Here is a 17010-nt window from a genome sequence, read left to right on the forward strand (position 1 = left end):
CTTAAAATTTTTTTCAGCATCAATGGAAAAACATATTTCCATAATCTCACCAACATCTTTAAAGAAATTCCTTTTGTAGAATAACATTGATAAGATAAAAATAAAATTTTAAAAAAATCAATTCAAAGCGAGTCAAAAACCTAAACGTACACATCATCTTGTTCAACTTGAAAAGGTAAGTTTCCAATAAATAGTGTCTTTCCAACAAAGGTAAGTTGTAAGGTAGCTTGAGATTGGTTTCAAACTAGGTGGAAGAAAGTCCTAAGTTTTTATTTTATTCTAATAATAAACAAAAGCTTCAGGACATGCCAAAAATTTACTTCTTCCTCATAAGGTTCATCTTCATATATAATTTATATCATTCAAGTCTAGGCACAATTCTTTTATATTATTTGAGTTTAATTATAATTTAAATTCATGTATTTTTAATTTCCTTATTGGTGGAATTGTTATGCTCATCTTAATTTTTAGCAATTTAAAATTTCATATTCCAATTTACTTTTAGAATAATTTATTTTTATACTCTTTAGATCTATTCAAAACAAAATAATATAATAATAATGAAAGTCTTTGAGGATGAGATTTTAAAGAAGTCTAAGTAACGATTCTTAAAATCTTTATGTGAGAATATTTTTTTAAAAGTACTACCAAAATAATGGAGTATTTAAAAAAATATTCAATACAAAAGATTTTTCATTCATTTATTTTTCAAAAATTATATTTACAATTAAATAATGATATATACAAAAAAAAAGGGAAGAAAGACTTTTTTTAGTAATGAAATTAATATAATGATACATGAATATTGCAATTAACTATTTATATTTTTTTTAAAAAAATAAATAATAGTAATAATAGTAATAATAAAAATTAAAAATTAGAATTAGAATTAGAATAAAAATAAAAATAAAAATAAAATAAAAACAAGAAGGGAAGAAATAAAATGAAAATCTCCAAAGATAGGATTCTAAGAAAGTCTAAGTAAAGATTCTTAAGAAATCTTCAGGTGAAAAAATTCTTCTAAAAATACCACCAAAGTATTTAGGTATCTAGAAAAATTTTTATAAAAAGATTTTCTTTGCTTTGTTCCTTTTAAAAATTTTTATCAAATAATTAAGTGATTAAGATAAAATTAAAGCGAGTAATAAAAAATATATAACATAAGGAAAATAATTAATATGTTTTTCTAATAAAAAAGTAATAAAAATATATGTAATAAAAATATAATAAAAAAAATAAAAAAACATTTGTATGCATATTGCACTTGTAATTGGCATTAATCATGAAAGTAACTCGAGTTTTTGTTAATAGGACTATAAGAAGTCCAAATAGTGATTTTTGAAAATTCCTTAGGTAAGAGAATTTTTTTCTAAAAATATTATCAAAGTATTAGAATATTTAAAATGATTCTCAATACAAAAAACTCTCGTTTACTTTTCACTTCTAACAATAAACTTTCATGCAATGTAATAGCATCACAAGTTAATCCATGTGCATCATATTATAAAAGTAAATCAAATCTCTAAGAATAAGATTCTAAAGAAATTTGATTAGTGATTCTTTAAGAATTTCTAGGTAAAAAAATTTATCTAAAATACTGTCAATATACTCGAGTATTTAGAGTAATTTTTGATAAAAATTTCTCGATTTAACATAAGAAATGAATTTTAAGAAAACATTTTTTGAATTTAAATTATAGATATCATATTTGACTATATGCATGGTAGGTATAAATATTGAAGATAAATATGAACCGTTAAGAATGAGATTCTTGAGAAGTCCGAATAGTGATTTTTAAAAAATCCTTAATTGAGAAAGTTTCTCTTCATATTGCTAGAGTATTGGAATATTTTTAGAGATTTTTTAATATGCAAGACTTTTATTTATTTTTCAAGCAAACAACTAAAAATAAAACATGTTTTTTATTACAATAAAAAAATTAATTTTAAATATCAAAATTAAGACTTTTTTGTCAAAATTAAAAGATAACATATAATTAATTGGAGCCGTTTTTTAATAGGCGTTATGGGGGTGTTAATTTTTCGTCATACATAACTTACTTTTGAACCCAAATTGTTTTTGTAGACTTAAAAATTATCTTTTTAATTAATTTTAGTATCTTATTAAAAAGGTAAATTTTAATAGGTAGCCAATTGCACCTAACCAAAAAAGATTGGTGGCAACTCCTTTTTATTTTTAAATTTATCTTATGGTTTACAAAACCGTTATGACAGCTTGATGACTCAATTAGGATGTCATTTTTTTTTTTTAGTGTTAGGCCAAAAATTAATTATGTGTTATCCTTAATTTTGATTTAATGGTCTTATTGGTATTTAACCTTAATTTCTTGATTTTATTAAAACAAGAAATAATAAAAACAAAGCAAAAAAAAAATAGAAAACTTGCATCTCATTTTAACCACATCATTTATTTATTATTTGTTCATTTATTTTGTTTAGTACGCATTATAATTGTTATTATAAGCCACCTAAAATAAGGATTATAATATTCTATTCCTTCATTCACACACGGCACATTCATATCTGTATGAGCTTTATACTCAGGCTTTAATCTTTTTAGGAGAAAGTAAAGTAATTATACTCTTATGAGATAATAACTTCCACAATGACAAGCAAAATACACCCACTCAAATTGAACTCTTTTCGTTTGTAGCTTATAATGGGTAATGATCGAGGTACTTTACTAGTCCTGAGTGGACCCCAATGATGAATAATTTGGAAACCTTTTAGATGCAAACAAATTCAAACCAAGCATGTAATAAGCTATAAGGGTCGATTTTAGATAAAGCCATGCCTACCCTAACATTGAACTACTCAAAGACCTAACAAACCCCATCTACTTAAGACATGCTTGAACCTATAAAAAAATCTCATCATCTTTCAAGGAACCACAGCAATAAAAAGTAGCAAAAAAAAAAAAAAAAACAACATAAAATTACAAAAACAAAATGATGGGAGTTTTGGCAAGGGTAGAAGGCTTTGGGGCTTGAGTTTTGTAGAAAGGTAGATCTTGGGGAAAGAAATAACATATCAAGAAATAATGGTGTTTTGAACGACAATAGTAAAGGGAAGCCAGTGGTTGCGTTGGACTTTTGGGTGATCAAAAATGATGAAAAAAGGTTGAGGGAAGGAGAACAACATACAAAAAGTGTAGCTGGATCGAACAACAGGATGGTGTTTTTTTAGGGGTTTAAACTTTCGGGTTTCAAGTCTACATCTAGGATAAACCAAGTTTCCTTTTTTTAAAAAAAAAAAACCACTTAGATAAAAGTAAAGAGGATGAAGAGAGGAACCTACAGTTGAAATTTGCAAGCCAAAGGGTGTTGAATGGAAGCAACAGCAACGGTGGCACCAGCCGATTGAGATCTAGGGTCTAGAATGACCTTTTTTTTTTAAAGAAAAGGGAAATTGTTTTTTGAAGAAAAAAATGTGAAATGAAGTAAAAAAAAAAAAAAAACACTTAGGTTATTTAGTGCTTGGCTATATAGTCTATTGTCATAGTGGATTTTTTTTCTACATCATGTGTCATGTTTGTATTTAAAATCCACGTGTTTACTATAACAACACTAATGGATTAAACTACTTTGTTTCAATTTGAGTTTAATTGATCAACTATTAAATTTAAACAACTTAATTGATTAAAATAAAATATTAAAGACTTAATTGATAAATAAATTTTTGTTTGAGAATCTTTTTCACTCTTCAGCCAAAGAAATTTTCAAACCCACTCCCTTGCATCGTCACATGATATCTAGGTATTTTACCAATTTCTTTACATTCTTTATTTTAGTTTTTTTTTTTTTAATCAAGTTTAGCAATATCTGTATGCTTTGTCTTGTTTTTTTGTTTTTTCCTAAAAGTAACATAACAATTATTCAAAATAAATGGATTTAATTTTAATTGTTAATGATTTAAATATTTTATAAATAAATTTATATCATAAAATTTTATTTAACACAGAACATCAAAAGCAAAATTGTTTCATCACATGTTAGTTAAAAAAAATGAAATACAACTCAATACCAACAAGCTGAGTACGTTTATAATCTATCTAACAATATATTAATTTATCTGTAGGATTCTGAACTTATGATATTTGGCAAGTTGACTCAGCTTATATTTTTACACCATGTATTTGCTTTATAATCCTATTGGTTACCTTAAATTTTTTAAGTCAGGGTGTATTGTTTTTAATTTTCTTTACTCTCTATGAATATTAAAATCTTTTCTCATTTAAGTCCTGATATTTATTAAACCTATACACACAAAACATTAAAGTGCTTAAGACTAGAATGTAGACCAGAGGGAAATTCATATGCCTATCTCAAAAAATTAATCTCCTTGCATTCTTCTTCCATTAAATTTGCCATTGTTCATTTGATAATGCTCATTTACTACACAAAACAAACCCCTAGCCTTCAATGCAAGAAACGTTTTGGATAACCTGAAAAACCATTCTTTCTCTATCGCCAAAAAATAGTGTTTGCAGATTATTATTCCCTTTCTCTCCAAAATTAAAACAAAAGAAAAAACCCAAGAAAATCGTCAAGTATCAAATTAAGCAATTCAATAGAGTAGACTAAGAAAAGATCAAAGATGTTTGGAAGAGCGTCAAAGAAGAATGATAACACGAGATACTATGAGATTCTGGGTGTTTCGAAGAATGCTTCCTAGGATGATTTGAAAAAAGTTTATAGAAAAGCAGCCGTTAAAAACCAAGAATGCTTCGTAGGTGATCCTAAAAAGGTATAATATTTACATTAATTTTATTCAAGATTTTATCTGAGTTTTTTTTTATTAATGGTGGGTGTGATTATTTTATTGCTAATTTTGCTTGGTTGGATGGCAGTTTAAAGAGTTAGCTCAAGTTTATGAGGTATTGAGTGATTATGAAAAACGTCAGATTTATGATCAGTATTGTGAGGATACACAGTCAAGGAAGGAATGGCTGGTGGTACTGGGGCTCATGACGCTTTAGACATCTTATCGTCCTTCTTTAGTAGTAACCTCTTTAGAGGTAACAGATTTAGTTTCAGAGATTGTTATTTAAGTATTATTTTCATTCGAATTCTGACATGTTATCACATTTTTAAAAGGTGATAATATTTGATTTAAAGGATCCTAATTAAAGAATAGGTTCACTTTCATTCTAAAATTGACATGTGATCATTTTTTTTTTCAAAAGCCCACTGGCCTAGAAAATCCACCTTAATCGTGTATTATGTATTGCTTGAATTCTTTAGTAGCAATAAACATTAACCATATTTTTTAATGTAGAGCAAATAGAGCTAAAAGAGTTGGAATATAAAACCAAAATAAAAACCAAATAGAATTCTAATGATCATCTTCTAAAAGCCTTTGAATTTAAAACAGTTACACGTCTTTTTTCTACCAAATGATTATGTATTTGAACGTGTAAAAAAATAAACCAATGATATGTTGTTCTTCTTTATAATATATGTGCCACTTATTAAATAGCAATAAGATAATCGATTAAAAACTATCAGCCTTTTATCCATACAAATTAATGATTTTTTTTAATCTCTTTCAATTTCAATGAACTTTAATTATATATCTTAATCTAGAGAAAATAAAGCTACAAGAGCTTAAATCTTAAGAAGAACTAAAAATAGAATAGATTCTCAACCAATATGTTCTAGGACAACTTTGAAAAAAAAGAAAAACAGCTACACCAATGTATACCAACAATATACAGTAGATCAAGCTTCAGATGAGCAAAAAAACAATGGAACTTTTATTTTTCTTAAACTATCATATGAACAAACAATGTACAAAGTAATGAGTTGTTTCAAACTAATATTATTTTTGAAGAAACTGGTATTTGTAAATACAAACTTACTTTACAAAGAAACTGTTAGAAACAATCAACAGATACTTATGTTTATAATTATTAAGACTTATTTATGGACCCATGTTTATTATTATAAAGACTTACCGAAACATTACATTATGTGCTATGATAAAAACTTAGGTTTTGTAAATTATCATTAGATGCTTTTATTGTGTTTATTATGGTTAAATCAGCTATTTGATATTATTTATTATTAATCTTGAATTGATCTTTATTTTGAAATAATAAAGTATTAAGCTCAATAAGCTTGCTTAAGATTAGGAAAAAGATTTATTTAGTATAAATTCTTAAGTTTTATTATTTTGGTACTAAACAAATAATATTATTTTCAAAGTTTAAACAAACCTTTTTTTATATTTTTTATTTCTTAAGTGAAAACTATCTTTAAACATTATTTATTTGAGCTTAAATGAAAGCCAATTATTTTTTTTTAAGTGAACTTATTCATTTTGGACTTAATATAATTTTGATAATATTGGTTCTGAGAAATAGATTAACTTAAAAAAGTTGTTTTACAAGAATAAAGTTTTCCAAATTGACTTATCTTTTTTTTGTATTAATTCACAAAGTTTTAACATTTGAATTTTATATAGTTTGAAAGCTATTTGAGTATACTTTCTAATGGACTAAACAAAATCAAAATCCAATTTTTCTAAGAAAAAGATTTTAAATTTTTATTAGATATTATACAGTTGTCTAAAAACTGCACAAGATATAGTTTTAAAAATTCACTGTAGTTCGAATATAATAAATTAAATGATGAATAAAAAGCTTTTTAAGTCTAGTTTCTAAATTTTTAGATGATTTTTTATTTGGAGTTGTATAACTCAAAATATGATCAAATTAATGAGTAGAGTGCAAAATAGGAGAAAACCACCTAACTTGACCCAATTGATCTCTTAAGGGATAGGATTAATCCCTTGCTTGACAAGATCGATTCTCTCTTGTATAGGATCGATTATGTATCTGTCTAGAAAGCCAAAATGTTGAAAAACAAGCAAAAATGATCGATTCATACAAAAAGGGATCGATTGGGTAAAGCACGAAATCGATCTTCTATTAAAACCAATCGATCCCTTATGCTTAGAAAAGCTCTAACGGGCTAGTTTTTCAAGCTTCAATGAGTTTTTTAACTCCAAATCACTCTTAATGGTTAGTTCTTCAATTCTTTTATATATTGGGCATTCTAACAAATCAAGAAGTAGTTAGAATCAAGAGAGCAACTATCAACAAGCCATACATTCATATCTTTGAAAGAAATAAAAAGTTTTAGAGCTTTAAAATTTATATTTTTATATTTATTGTATCCAAATCATATTTGTGGTCCATTCATCATTTCTTTGTACTTAAACTTAGTAAATATCTAGCCTTAGAGAGGCTATTCTATTATTTACAAAATTGCCTTTGATAAACAAAAAAGGAAGAAAGCAAATGTGAAGTATCCTCTTGAGAGTTTTGTAGTGAGATTGAGTAAAATACTACAAAATGTAAAAGTTTTTATATTAAGCCTTAGAGAGAAAAAGAAAGGGTTGTATTTTTAATTCAAGATTAGTGTATTAAAGCCATGGGATAGACAACCAAGAAAAGAGGATGTTAGTGCCTTGTCGAGAATAACCGAGTCTTTATACATCATTATATTTGATTTTTCTATCCATATTTCTTTACTTTACATTTGGTTTAAGATTATAAATTTATTGTTATTTGTGTCATATTTTAATATTGATTTTAATTTTTCATTTAATTATATTAAAATTATTGTTTGGGAAGAATTTGAAAAAATTCAATTTACCTCTCTCTTTGAATCACCATCTCACTTTAAAAAATTAATATTTATGTTAATCAATTAAGCTAAGATAAAATAGAATATGTGCCTTTCCTTTTTAATGTTTTGTTACATTCAATGAGAACTATATAAGAAATTTTTTTATATATTAAGTGGAACCATACCAAATTTTGATTACTATATTATTTATTTGAACATAATATATATGATATAAATTTATAAATTATAAATAATATTTTTCATGCATGCTTTATTTCATTTCAACTATTAACATAATATTATAAAATAATGACATTAAAACCCACAACAACGCACGGAATGTGACACTAATAATTAATTATTTATTATTTATCAATTAATTATTATTACTTGTCAATCATTTATTATTATATTATCCATCATTTACTAATTATTTGAAAATTTAAAAAGATTTGATGAATTTTTTAAAGTTATAATCATAATTAAGTATTATATTTATATAATCAATTAAATAATCGATTATTACATCATAATTAAATTATAATTATTAAAAATCAATTAACAAATTATAACATAACAAAACAACTAAATTCACATACAATAAAACTTGAACCTAAAACATTAAGATTTTAGTTATTGCAAAACTTAAAAATATAATTATAGTTGAGTGTTATAAAGATGTTTATATTTGTAAAAGTATAAAAAAAAAAAAAAAACTATTTTATGCTTAATTAATAGCATATGTAAATTTTTATAATTATAATTGTGAAATTTATTATTATGTTATTAATCATTTATTACAATCTTATTTGCTAACTACCCAAAACTTTTTGCTAACATTTTTATTTTTAAAAAGTTTTTAATTTAGAAGTATCCAACATGATAATTCAATTGTAAGTTACCTGCAAAATTTTATTTTAAAATATTCCGTTTGCCTTCTAGATAATGTATATTTAACTTTTTTTAAGCGTTAAAGCTAATGTTATTAATTAATTTTTATCATTATTTTATTTTTATTTAAAATTTTCACTCATAATTTTATTTTTAAAATGTTTTCAATCTAAAAGTATGTAACTTATGACATAATTGTATTATTATTAAATTGTCCATCATTTACTATTTATATTATTAATCATTTACTAAATGTGATTTATAACTTGTTACTATATAATTAATCATTTATTATTGTATTATTCATAATTTACTATTATATCATCATAATTTACTATTATATTATTAATTAATTAATATTATATTATTAATAATTTTTTACTATATTATCTATCAATTACCATGGTATTCATAATTCACTCAACAACCGCTACTGCTCTTTCTTGAACATGTTAAGTCAGATGCTATATAATTAGTACATAGAGACAATGAAGATGTGTCCCAGATTTATCGACAAAACGTGAAATTAAAATATTTAAAAGCAACAACCCTTTACTTGGTGAATTCTAATTTCTAACTGTAGTCTAAAAGTAAAGTATAGAGAACCAGTATATGTGTTTGATTAAACCTAAATAAGCAGCCTTTCAAAAGTTATTAAAGGGAAATAATTATGAAGCTAATTATCTACTATAAATAATGAAAGCTGTAAAGTTCTGAAATTATTGGCTGCTATTCCATCTTACTTTTTTTCAAACCAACTTTTGATTTACGGCAATGTCCACTGGGCATTAGCCCTTTGTTTGTTTAAACACATGGAAGCAGATTCTATATTTTGATAGTATCATATGATTATATATCTCAGTACTGAAATCAGAGCTGCAGATATACATCAGCATACCATGTGCTACTAGCAAGGCAGGCTAGAAAACTACTCTTCCTTCCCTTTTCTTTAGAGTTGAGATTTTTTTTTTTTTTTTTTTTGAAGATTGAAAAATTACTCCTTTCAAATTTCAATTGTTATCACAATAAAGAGTTAAAGACTGAAAAGAATGAGATTACATTGTTTCTGTATTATTTTACAGGTTTCATCTGCTTGCAATATATATATATATATATATAATTTTTCATCTTATTTGGAAAATATAATTTAGTAAAAAAACTGCAAAGCAACCAAGAATTTCTGGAATTGGGAGGTCATGTTTCAGTTTTAGGATGAAAGGTTTTAAGTCAATCCCCATCAATTGCGTTGCATGCGTCAGCCTATCAGCTGGCTAAACCTTTTTCTTAAGATAAACAAAGCATTACCTAAAGAGTGTTGGTTTGGCATAGCTCAATGCGTGCACGCCTTGAGAGGCAATAAAAGTTGGGAAGAATTTTAAAGCGTTTTCATTTTCTTTCTCTTTTTCTTTTTCCTCTTTAACCATAAATAACTTCCCAGAAATGGAAGATTGAGACTGGAGAGATGGAATGTGACATGACTTTGCTTGGCCAAGGGCAACTGAACTAACTTTAACAACTGGCTGCTCACTCTTTTGGGATTTGTATTCTTTCAAAGTTCCAGGAAAGCCGGTAACTGGCAGTTGAAAATGATGCAGAAGAAAGACACAGAGAGATTATTGTTCTGTTCTGGGTTTTTCTCTGTTGAAAAGATGAATTGATGGATCCAGGACCTTAATGACATTATCTCCATCTTTATTAATTATTGTTACTTGAAAATGCTGGCTGTATTTGTCGGTTTTTGGCCCACGACTCTATCCCTTAAAACAAGAAATATTGCAATTCTTCGTCCCTCCCATCTCTGCTTGGCTTTGGTCTCTCTCATGTTAATCTCACACTGGTAATAGATTCTTTTTCCTCCAAAATTCTAAGCTAATCATTGAATCATATGCTATAACTTAGTAGTATGGTAGAGCCAAATATTGCTATGGTTAGAAGAACGATGTTACTTTCATTGTTCAAAATTCCAAAGATGCTTTGCAATTCCCCCCCCTCCCCTTAAACTTTTTCGAGTAAAGGAAGTTGGGTTATGGGATCATAATTTGTGGGATTGTGACAGGTTGATGACCTATCTTCAACCTCGACTAGTCCCTATCAATTTTACCCATTTTTAAATGCAATATTTTTTACTATCACTTACATGGAACTTTGTCATCTCTATTGAAAATGTTAGATACTCGTGATCCAATGGCACTTTAGAAGGATAGGAGAAAACAATTACCTCAAATTCCATGATGGAACCAGCAAAATCTAAAAAAAAATCGAAATAGTAAATTTGAGAAAAGGGAGTCGAGTTTTATATTAAAGAAGGTCGAATTTTATATGTAATATTATAAAAAATTATTTTTAGGGATCATGGTCTGTGCCTATTCCCAGATTTGCCTCTGCCTAGCTCCAATCTTGAATCACTCATAAAGCAAAATACTCCAACCATATAATAAACATTAAACAGAGTAATCACTTGGCATCACTAAGCAATAAATGCCATCCAATATAACCGGTGAAAAATAGCTAACCGATAAATTTTTAGGACTAAACTGTATACCATTCAAGCAAAATTCTCCCAAAAGAAAAAAAAAAAAAAAGAAAGTTAGAGCATGCAAATATGCAATAAATGGACTAGTCAAAGAAGAAGCAAAGCAATATGATTCTTAATAACAAGTTGCCTCATCACATTTGAAGTTAATTCAGATGTGTCATACAAACTGTTATGTATATACGATTCTTTGATAATACGAACGGTAGGTTTTGCGCTGCCCGTCCAAATTTAGTTTCAAGCCAACTACCTAAGCAGCAAAAACTTATTTCATCACCATACATAACTAATGTCCAAGAGCTAAACTCAACATTACTGTTATTTCTGTAGATGCAACAACTTTTACAGGTTTGATTCAAATCAAACAATATGGAAAAGATACAAATTTTGCCTTCATTTTTTCTGTTCCACTTTGCGTTGGCCCCAGCATTAGATGAAATAACTGAAAATTTTTTACTCTAGATGCCATTCAGGCAAGCTTGCGGGTTTTGCAACAAGTGTTTGTTTATTTTAAGAACCTTGTTGGAAGTTGGGTTTATTACGTGAATCTTTGTCATATTTGTTTTGTCATTGTTATCATTCGAGAAAGCAAAGGAAAGAAGCTTCTCCATCCCAACTCGGCAGACAGCATTCTGCCGCTGAGTTCAAGTCGCACATTTAATGGTCTTTCAACAGGTTTGATAGAATGCATCGCAGGTTTTTTAATTGATAGAATTCACACATAATCAATTTACATCTTTTGGGAACCTTGACAGATTAGTTTCTTACTTGACCGTGTGCCATAGACCTATCAGAAATCTCGACTGCTTTTCTCTTTTTTGTGATGATTATGTTTGAATTTTTTTTTAACGAAGTTAGGTTATTATTAATCGATAATTTTATAATTTAATAAAATGTATTGATAAGTTTAATTTTAATACAAAATGTGTAAGAATTTTAGTAATTTAATAATGATCATTTCTATGTGAATTTTGCACATTTTATTGCATATTGAGTTAGTATATTTTGACGACTGTATAAACCTTTTGACTCAATAAATTTTTTATAAAAAAATTATATGATTTCAATGTAAATATGCGATTAAAGATTTTTATTCACTTTTAATGAAAAATATTTATTAATTTAGAATTATTAGTAAAAGAAAACGAATTATCTAAAAAATTACCGTTATTTTAGTTTATAAACTATAATTGTTCAAATAAATATATCAATTAATTTGTATATTCATATATGCATCTCGAAATTATGTAAACCTAGCGAGACCTGGACGGTTGAATAAATTTCAAAGCGCACGTTCGAGAATTGTGGCCTGATAGCGACCAAGAAAAAGGAATGCTGGCCAGAGACTCAAGAGGGCTGCTATGGTGGCTTTCCGGAGATGAGGCCCAACGAGGCCTGAATCAACCATAACCTTCTTTTGAATATACAAGCCAACGCAAAATAGGGGATTCAGTTGAGAATTGAGAAATCTATAGGCCATTGGCCCAAGAAAAGAAACTATAGGCCTAGAAGTTAAAAATTTGAAAGTTGAGGCCCAATTTCGCAGACCAATAATTTAAGACGAAGCCAGCTCACTCCACGAAGCGATTGGTCAATTTTGAAACCGTCTCGGTGGCCAAGAAAATCAACATCAACAATCGAATGGTGCAGAGATTTGACAGTAGGAATATAACAAAAGGAGGGACTAAAGAGTTCCTTGCGAGCATCTACGACTTTTCATGGCCTTTAATTGGCCGCGTTTCTTGACCCTGCAGTTGGGTTATAGCTTCATCGAATCTCCGAACAACTTACCAATGGGCGGCTTTTGGATCTTCTTCATCAGCTCTAGAAGTTTAAAGGTAGTACCGATTTGCAGTACACTCTGTTTAGGAACCTGTTTTTGTACATAACGTTATGGTGAACCTTAACTCGGGCGGCCAGTTTCCGATGAAAAATATTTCCAGAACCGTTTCAAATCAAAGGTGTAGGCCAATAACAATTTACAGTATATTATCAGTCATGAAAAAGCGAGAATGAGACAGCAACTTGATTAAAATTTGATATATGTTGCATTTTAAAAGAGAGACAAAGGGAAATATCTGCCAGGATTTCTTCTCGAACCATTACTTTCAACGAGCCTAGTCCCCAGACATAGTCGTACCAGAAAATTTTGCTTTGCCAGGATATCTAATGTGATCATTTTACAGCCTAAACTTTCACTTCCAACTTCCAAAGGCTGAGATGCTGGCCAGGTGCAGTTCCAGGATAACATGACACCTGGGTAATTAGTCTAAAACAACGGGCTTCTAAAGGTGTGTGTGGAGAACTACTCGTTAAAAATAGATTTTATTTTTTTCCTGGATTCATGCTGATCGTTGAGGAAGCAAGCAGTGTCAGTCGAAGAAAATGGGAAGCAAAAACTTTCTAGCGTTGAATTCTCTGTTAGACAAAAATTATTCTTTGAGAGTAATTCAAATACGTGTCGAATTTAGAAAGAATTATTCTCGCAATAGAAAATCAGATAAGTGGCAGATCCCCGCTTCAAATGCGTCCATATATATGTGTCTCATATATAAACGCTAGTCTGTAAGAGTGAGAGTGATACCCATACTTTACAAATATCTAAGGAAAAATAACTATTCGATCGTTGAGCTAAAAGCAAAAGACATTTATGGCGTTGGCTGCCAATATTTTCCCCACGTACAGCTGGACTTCTTAGTTTTCCTCTTCGTCTCACCCTTTTTCGCTTCTTCTCTGAATCTTATTCATTAATTAACTTAGAAAGGAATATAAAACTTTTATATTCGATCGAACTTTCAAAAGTTGGTGAGTGCTGTGCTTGGGAGAAGTGCGTCGCAATATTGTGAAAAGAGGAAAATAATGATGTTCTAGCTATAGTGATATTATATTATATATATTGCCAAAGGCTATAGCTATAGCCTATAGTCTATTGTTCTGCTCTGCCAGTAATAAATTAAAATATTATTAGTATATTATATGAGAAAATGTTAATTAAGGTGAGACTTGAGAAGATGATACTGAAGAAAAATTTGTAATTAATACAATATTTTTTAATTTAATAAAAATACAACATTAAATTTAATTTTATATAATATAATATTAAATGCTTAAATATGTCAACTATATGTATACAATGATGTTGTCCATTAATTTATATTGCAACAATTCAATTCAGTCCAGCAAATGGCTCCATTTTTTAACTTGAAATGACAAGACCCTCCTTAAGTGGTCCTAATATGGTGCATTCCATTTAATTTCAAGAAATTACTCGAGCTAAGTTTATTAATGAAATTTTAGCAATTTTAAAGCTTTATGATAAAGTCAAACATTCATGAAATTATATATATTAATTAGTAATAAATTAGGTATTTAATTTAATTAATTTATATATTTATTTTTAAAAGATGACATCTAATAATTTTAAATTTTAATGTTAACAATCTCTTTTCATATTCTTAAATGACTATTTTTATAATAAATTAATTTAAATTTGATATAAATATATATATGTATCAATTTTATGAAAATCATATTAAAGTTACTAAAAATTATATGTTAATCTCATATGTATGTCACCAATAAACTTCAAAAAGTTAGACAAAACTCCAAAGCTTTTTTGAGAAAGTATTTTTATCTATCAATTGTATAGATGTTTATTCAATTGATTTGATTAATTTCATAGTAATTATTTAAAACTAAATTAATAGAATTATGTTATTTTCTTTTTATTAATCGAATCAAATTTTTTAATTTTAAAAATTAATTAACTAAAATTAATTTGATCGGTTCAATTAATTTTTTTCAATTAATCGATTAATAAAATATATTAAATTAAATTATAATTTAATTTCTTAATTTATTATATTTAAAACAAATTAAATAAAATTATTCAATAAAATATTTAAAAACCAAATTATTAGATTAAAAACTTAGGTAACTTATAATGAAATTAGTAATTTCATATATTTTTAATTTTATATATACATTTTATTATATTTCGATTAAAATTTTGTTTAATTTTATTTTAGAATTGAATTAATTGAAAAAAAAATTTTCTATAATTATTTTTGATAATCAATTGAAATTAATTTAGTAACTAATTAGTTAATTGAATTTAATCCATTTAATCGATTAAATCTCTTAAAATATATATATATATATATATTTACCATTTTGCTAAATGAGATGACACTGACAGTCCAAATACCCTTTGCCTCCTTTCATTGAATTACCTACGAGTTTTTAAACATTTTGATCCCCTTATTTTTTTGGTTTCTACTTTCTTATGAGAGAAAGCATGTGTATGGAGTGAAGCACCTTAAAAGCTGAATTCCCATTTGTCCGAAGATATTATATTAAAGTGGAAAAGTCGTATTCTTCATTCATATGAAGCCAAGAAGCAAAATACGTGTTAGATTCCATAGAGAGATTTGGGCTATGAAATAAGCATTTTAAGCATTTGTGAAGGGATCTCTACGAAGCCAATAATCCCATCTCTTCACTTGTTTCTTCCTTCATTTTCATTTTTTGTAAAATTAGAAGATGTCCTTTCCGGAAAATGGACTTTTTTTTATGCTGAAGCATTTTCGAATCCTTGAGCCTCAAAACCAAGCTCCCTTCAAGTCTCTTTCTCTCTTCTATGCATAAAAGCTCTCATATTCCTCCAAACCCATTGCACCAAAGCAGCTGAAGCAAACATTTTGTATCTATCTCTCTCTCTCTCTCTCTCTCTCTCTCTCGATCATAACTGTTGCGTTAATTTGTCTTCATCATGTCAAGGGTCCCCGAGCCACTGACTATTGGAAGAGTTATTGGAGAGGTGGTGGACAATTTCTCCCCAAGTGTCAAAATGACGGTAACTTACAACTCCAACAAACAAGTTGCCAATGGCCATGAGCTCATGCCTGCAGTCATTACTGCTAAACCTCGGGTTGAGATTGCCGGCGAGGACATGAGAGCTTCTTACACATTAGTAAGTTCCACCAAAACCTTGCACTGTACGGTATAGTAGGTTAATATTAGTACCGAAGTCTAACTCTTGCAATTCCTTTTATCTGCTTCTCTTTTGCTACCTTTGTAGATCATGACAGATCCTGATGCTCCAAGCCCTAGTGATCCGTACTTGCGAGAACATTTGCACTGGTTTGTATCAGTATCAGCATCACTAAACTCTATATTTTCGATCTTTACTATAAATTTTCTTCAATATATGAAGTTTATAACTTCTATAACGTAAACCATTAACGTATCTTCCTGCAGGATGGTTACGGACATTCCTGGTACAACTGATGATTCTTTTGGTGAGTTTCTAAAATCACAATTTCAAAATATATGACCTGTTTCTGACTCATTTGAACCTATAAAGAATACAATTTTTCGCACTCAATCGATTTTAACGCCAACAGGGAGGGAAGTTGTTAGCTACGAGACCCCAAAGCCAACAGTTGGCATCCACAGATACGTTTTCGTTCTGTTCAAACAGAGAGGAAGACAAACAGTGAGGCCATCATCTTCGAGGGATTACTTCAACACCAGGAGGTTCTCAGACGAGAACGGTTTGGGCCTCCCAGTGGCTGCAGTGTACTTCAATGCCCAGAGAGAAACTGCTGCAAGAAGAAGATAACCCTACCCGCCCTAGTCCATACATAATAGCACTACTAATAATCCACATCAAAAAGAAAGAAAAAAATGCGAATGTAAAGACCCAACATTATCTCTCTCCTGGATTTAGGGTTTGACACGTATGTTTTCTGTGGTGGCTATTTTACTCGTAATCTTGTCGTGTCGTTGTGAGCTACTGCTAGGTGAGGATACTGGTTTCGGTTGTCTGTGGACTCGATCCTCCTTTTAAAGTTCTTTAATTAAGGAGTAGTTTTCTGATTTGATTCGGGATGCACCATAGTAAATGACCGTGGAAAGGACTGTTATGAAA

General features: G+C 28.3%; 1 protein-coding gene across 2 annotated transcripts; it reads left to right on the forward strand.

Moving 5' to 3' along the window:
* Positions 1 to 15615: 15615 nt before the first annotated feature.
* Positions 15616 to 16963, forward strand: LOC111288228 (CEN-like protein 1). Of its 2 annotated transcripts, XM_089746408.1 has the most exons (5): positions 15618 to 15780; positions 15858 to 16050; positions 16159 to 16220; positions 16338 to 16378; positions 16484 to 16963. In XM_089746408.1, the coding sequence occupies exons 2-5, from the start codon at positions 15928 to 15930 to the stop codon at positions 16699 to 16701; spliced, it is 444 nt and encodes a 147-aa protein (XP_089602534.1). In that variant the 5' UTR covers positions 15618 to 15780; positions 15858 to 15927; the 3' UTR covers positions 16702 to 16963. The 2 variants fall into 2 exon arrangements, with proteins under 2 accessions (XP_022734767.2, XP_089602534.1); XM_022879032.2 differs by having other exon boundaries at positions 15616 to 16050.
* The last annotated feature ends 47 nt before the right edge of the window (positions 16964 to 17010 follow it).

The sequence above is a fragment of the Durio zibethinus genome, chromosome 17 (assembly GCF_047325235.1).
Source record: "Durio zibethinus cultivar Kanyao isolate XHJ-2024 chromosome 17, ASM4732523v1, whole genome shotgun sequence".
NCBI classification, from domain to species: domain Eukaryota; kingdom Viridiplantae; phylum Streptophyta; class Magnoliopsida; order Malvales; family Malvaceae; genus Durio; species Durio zibethinus.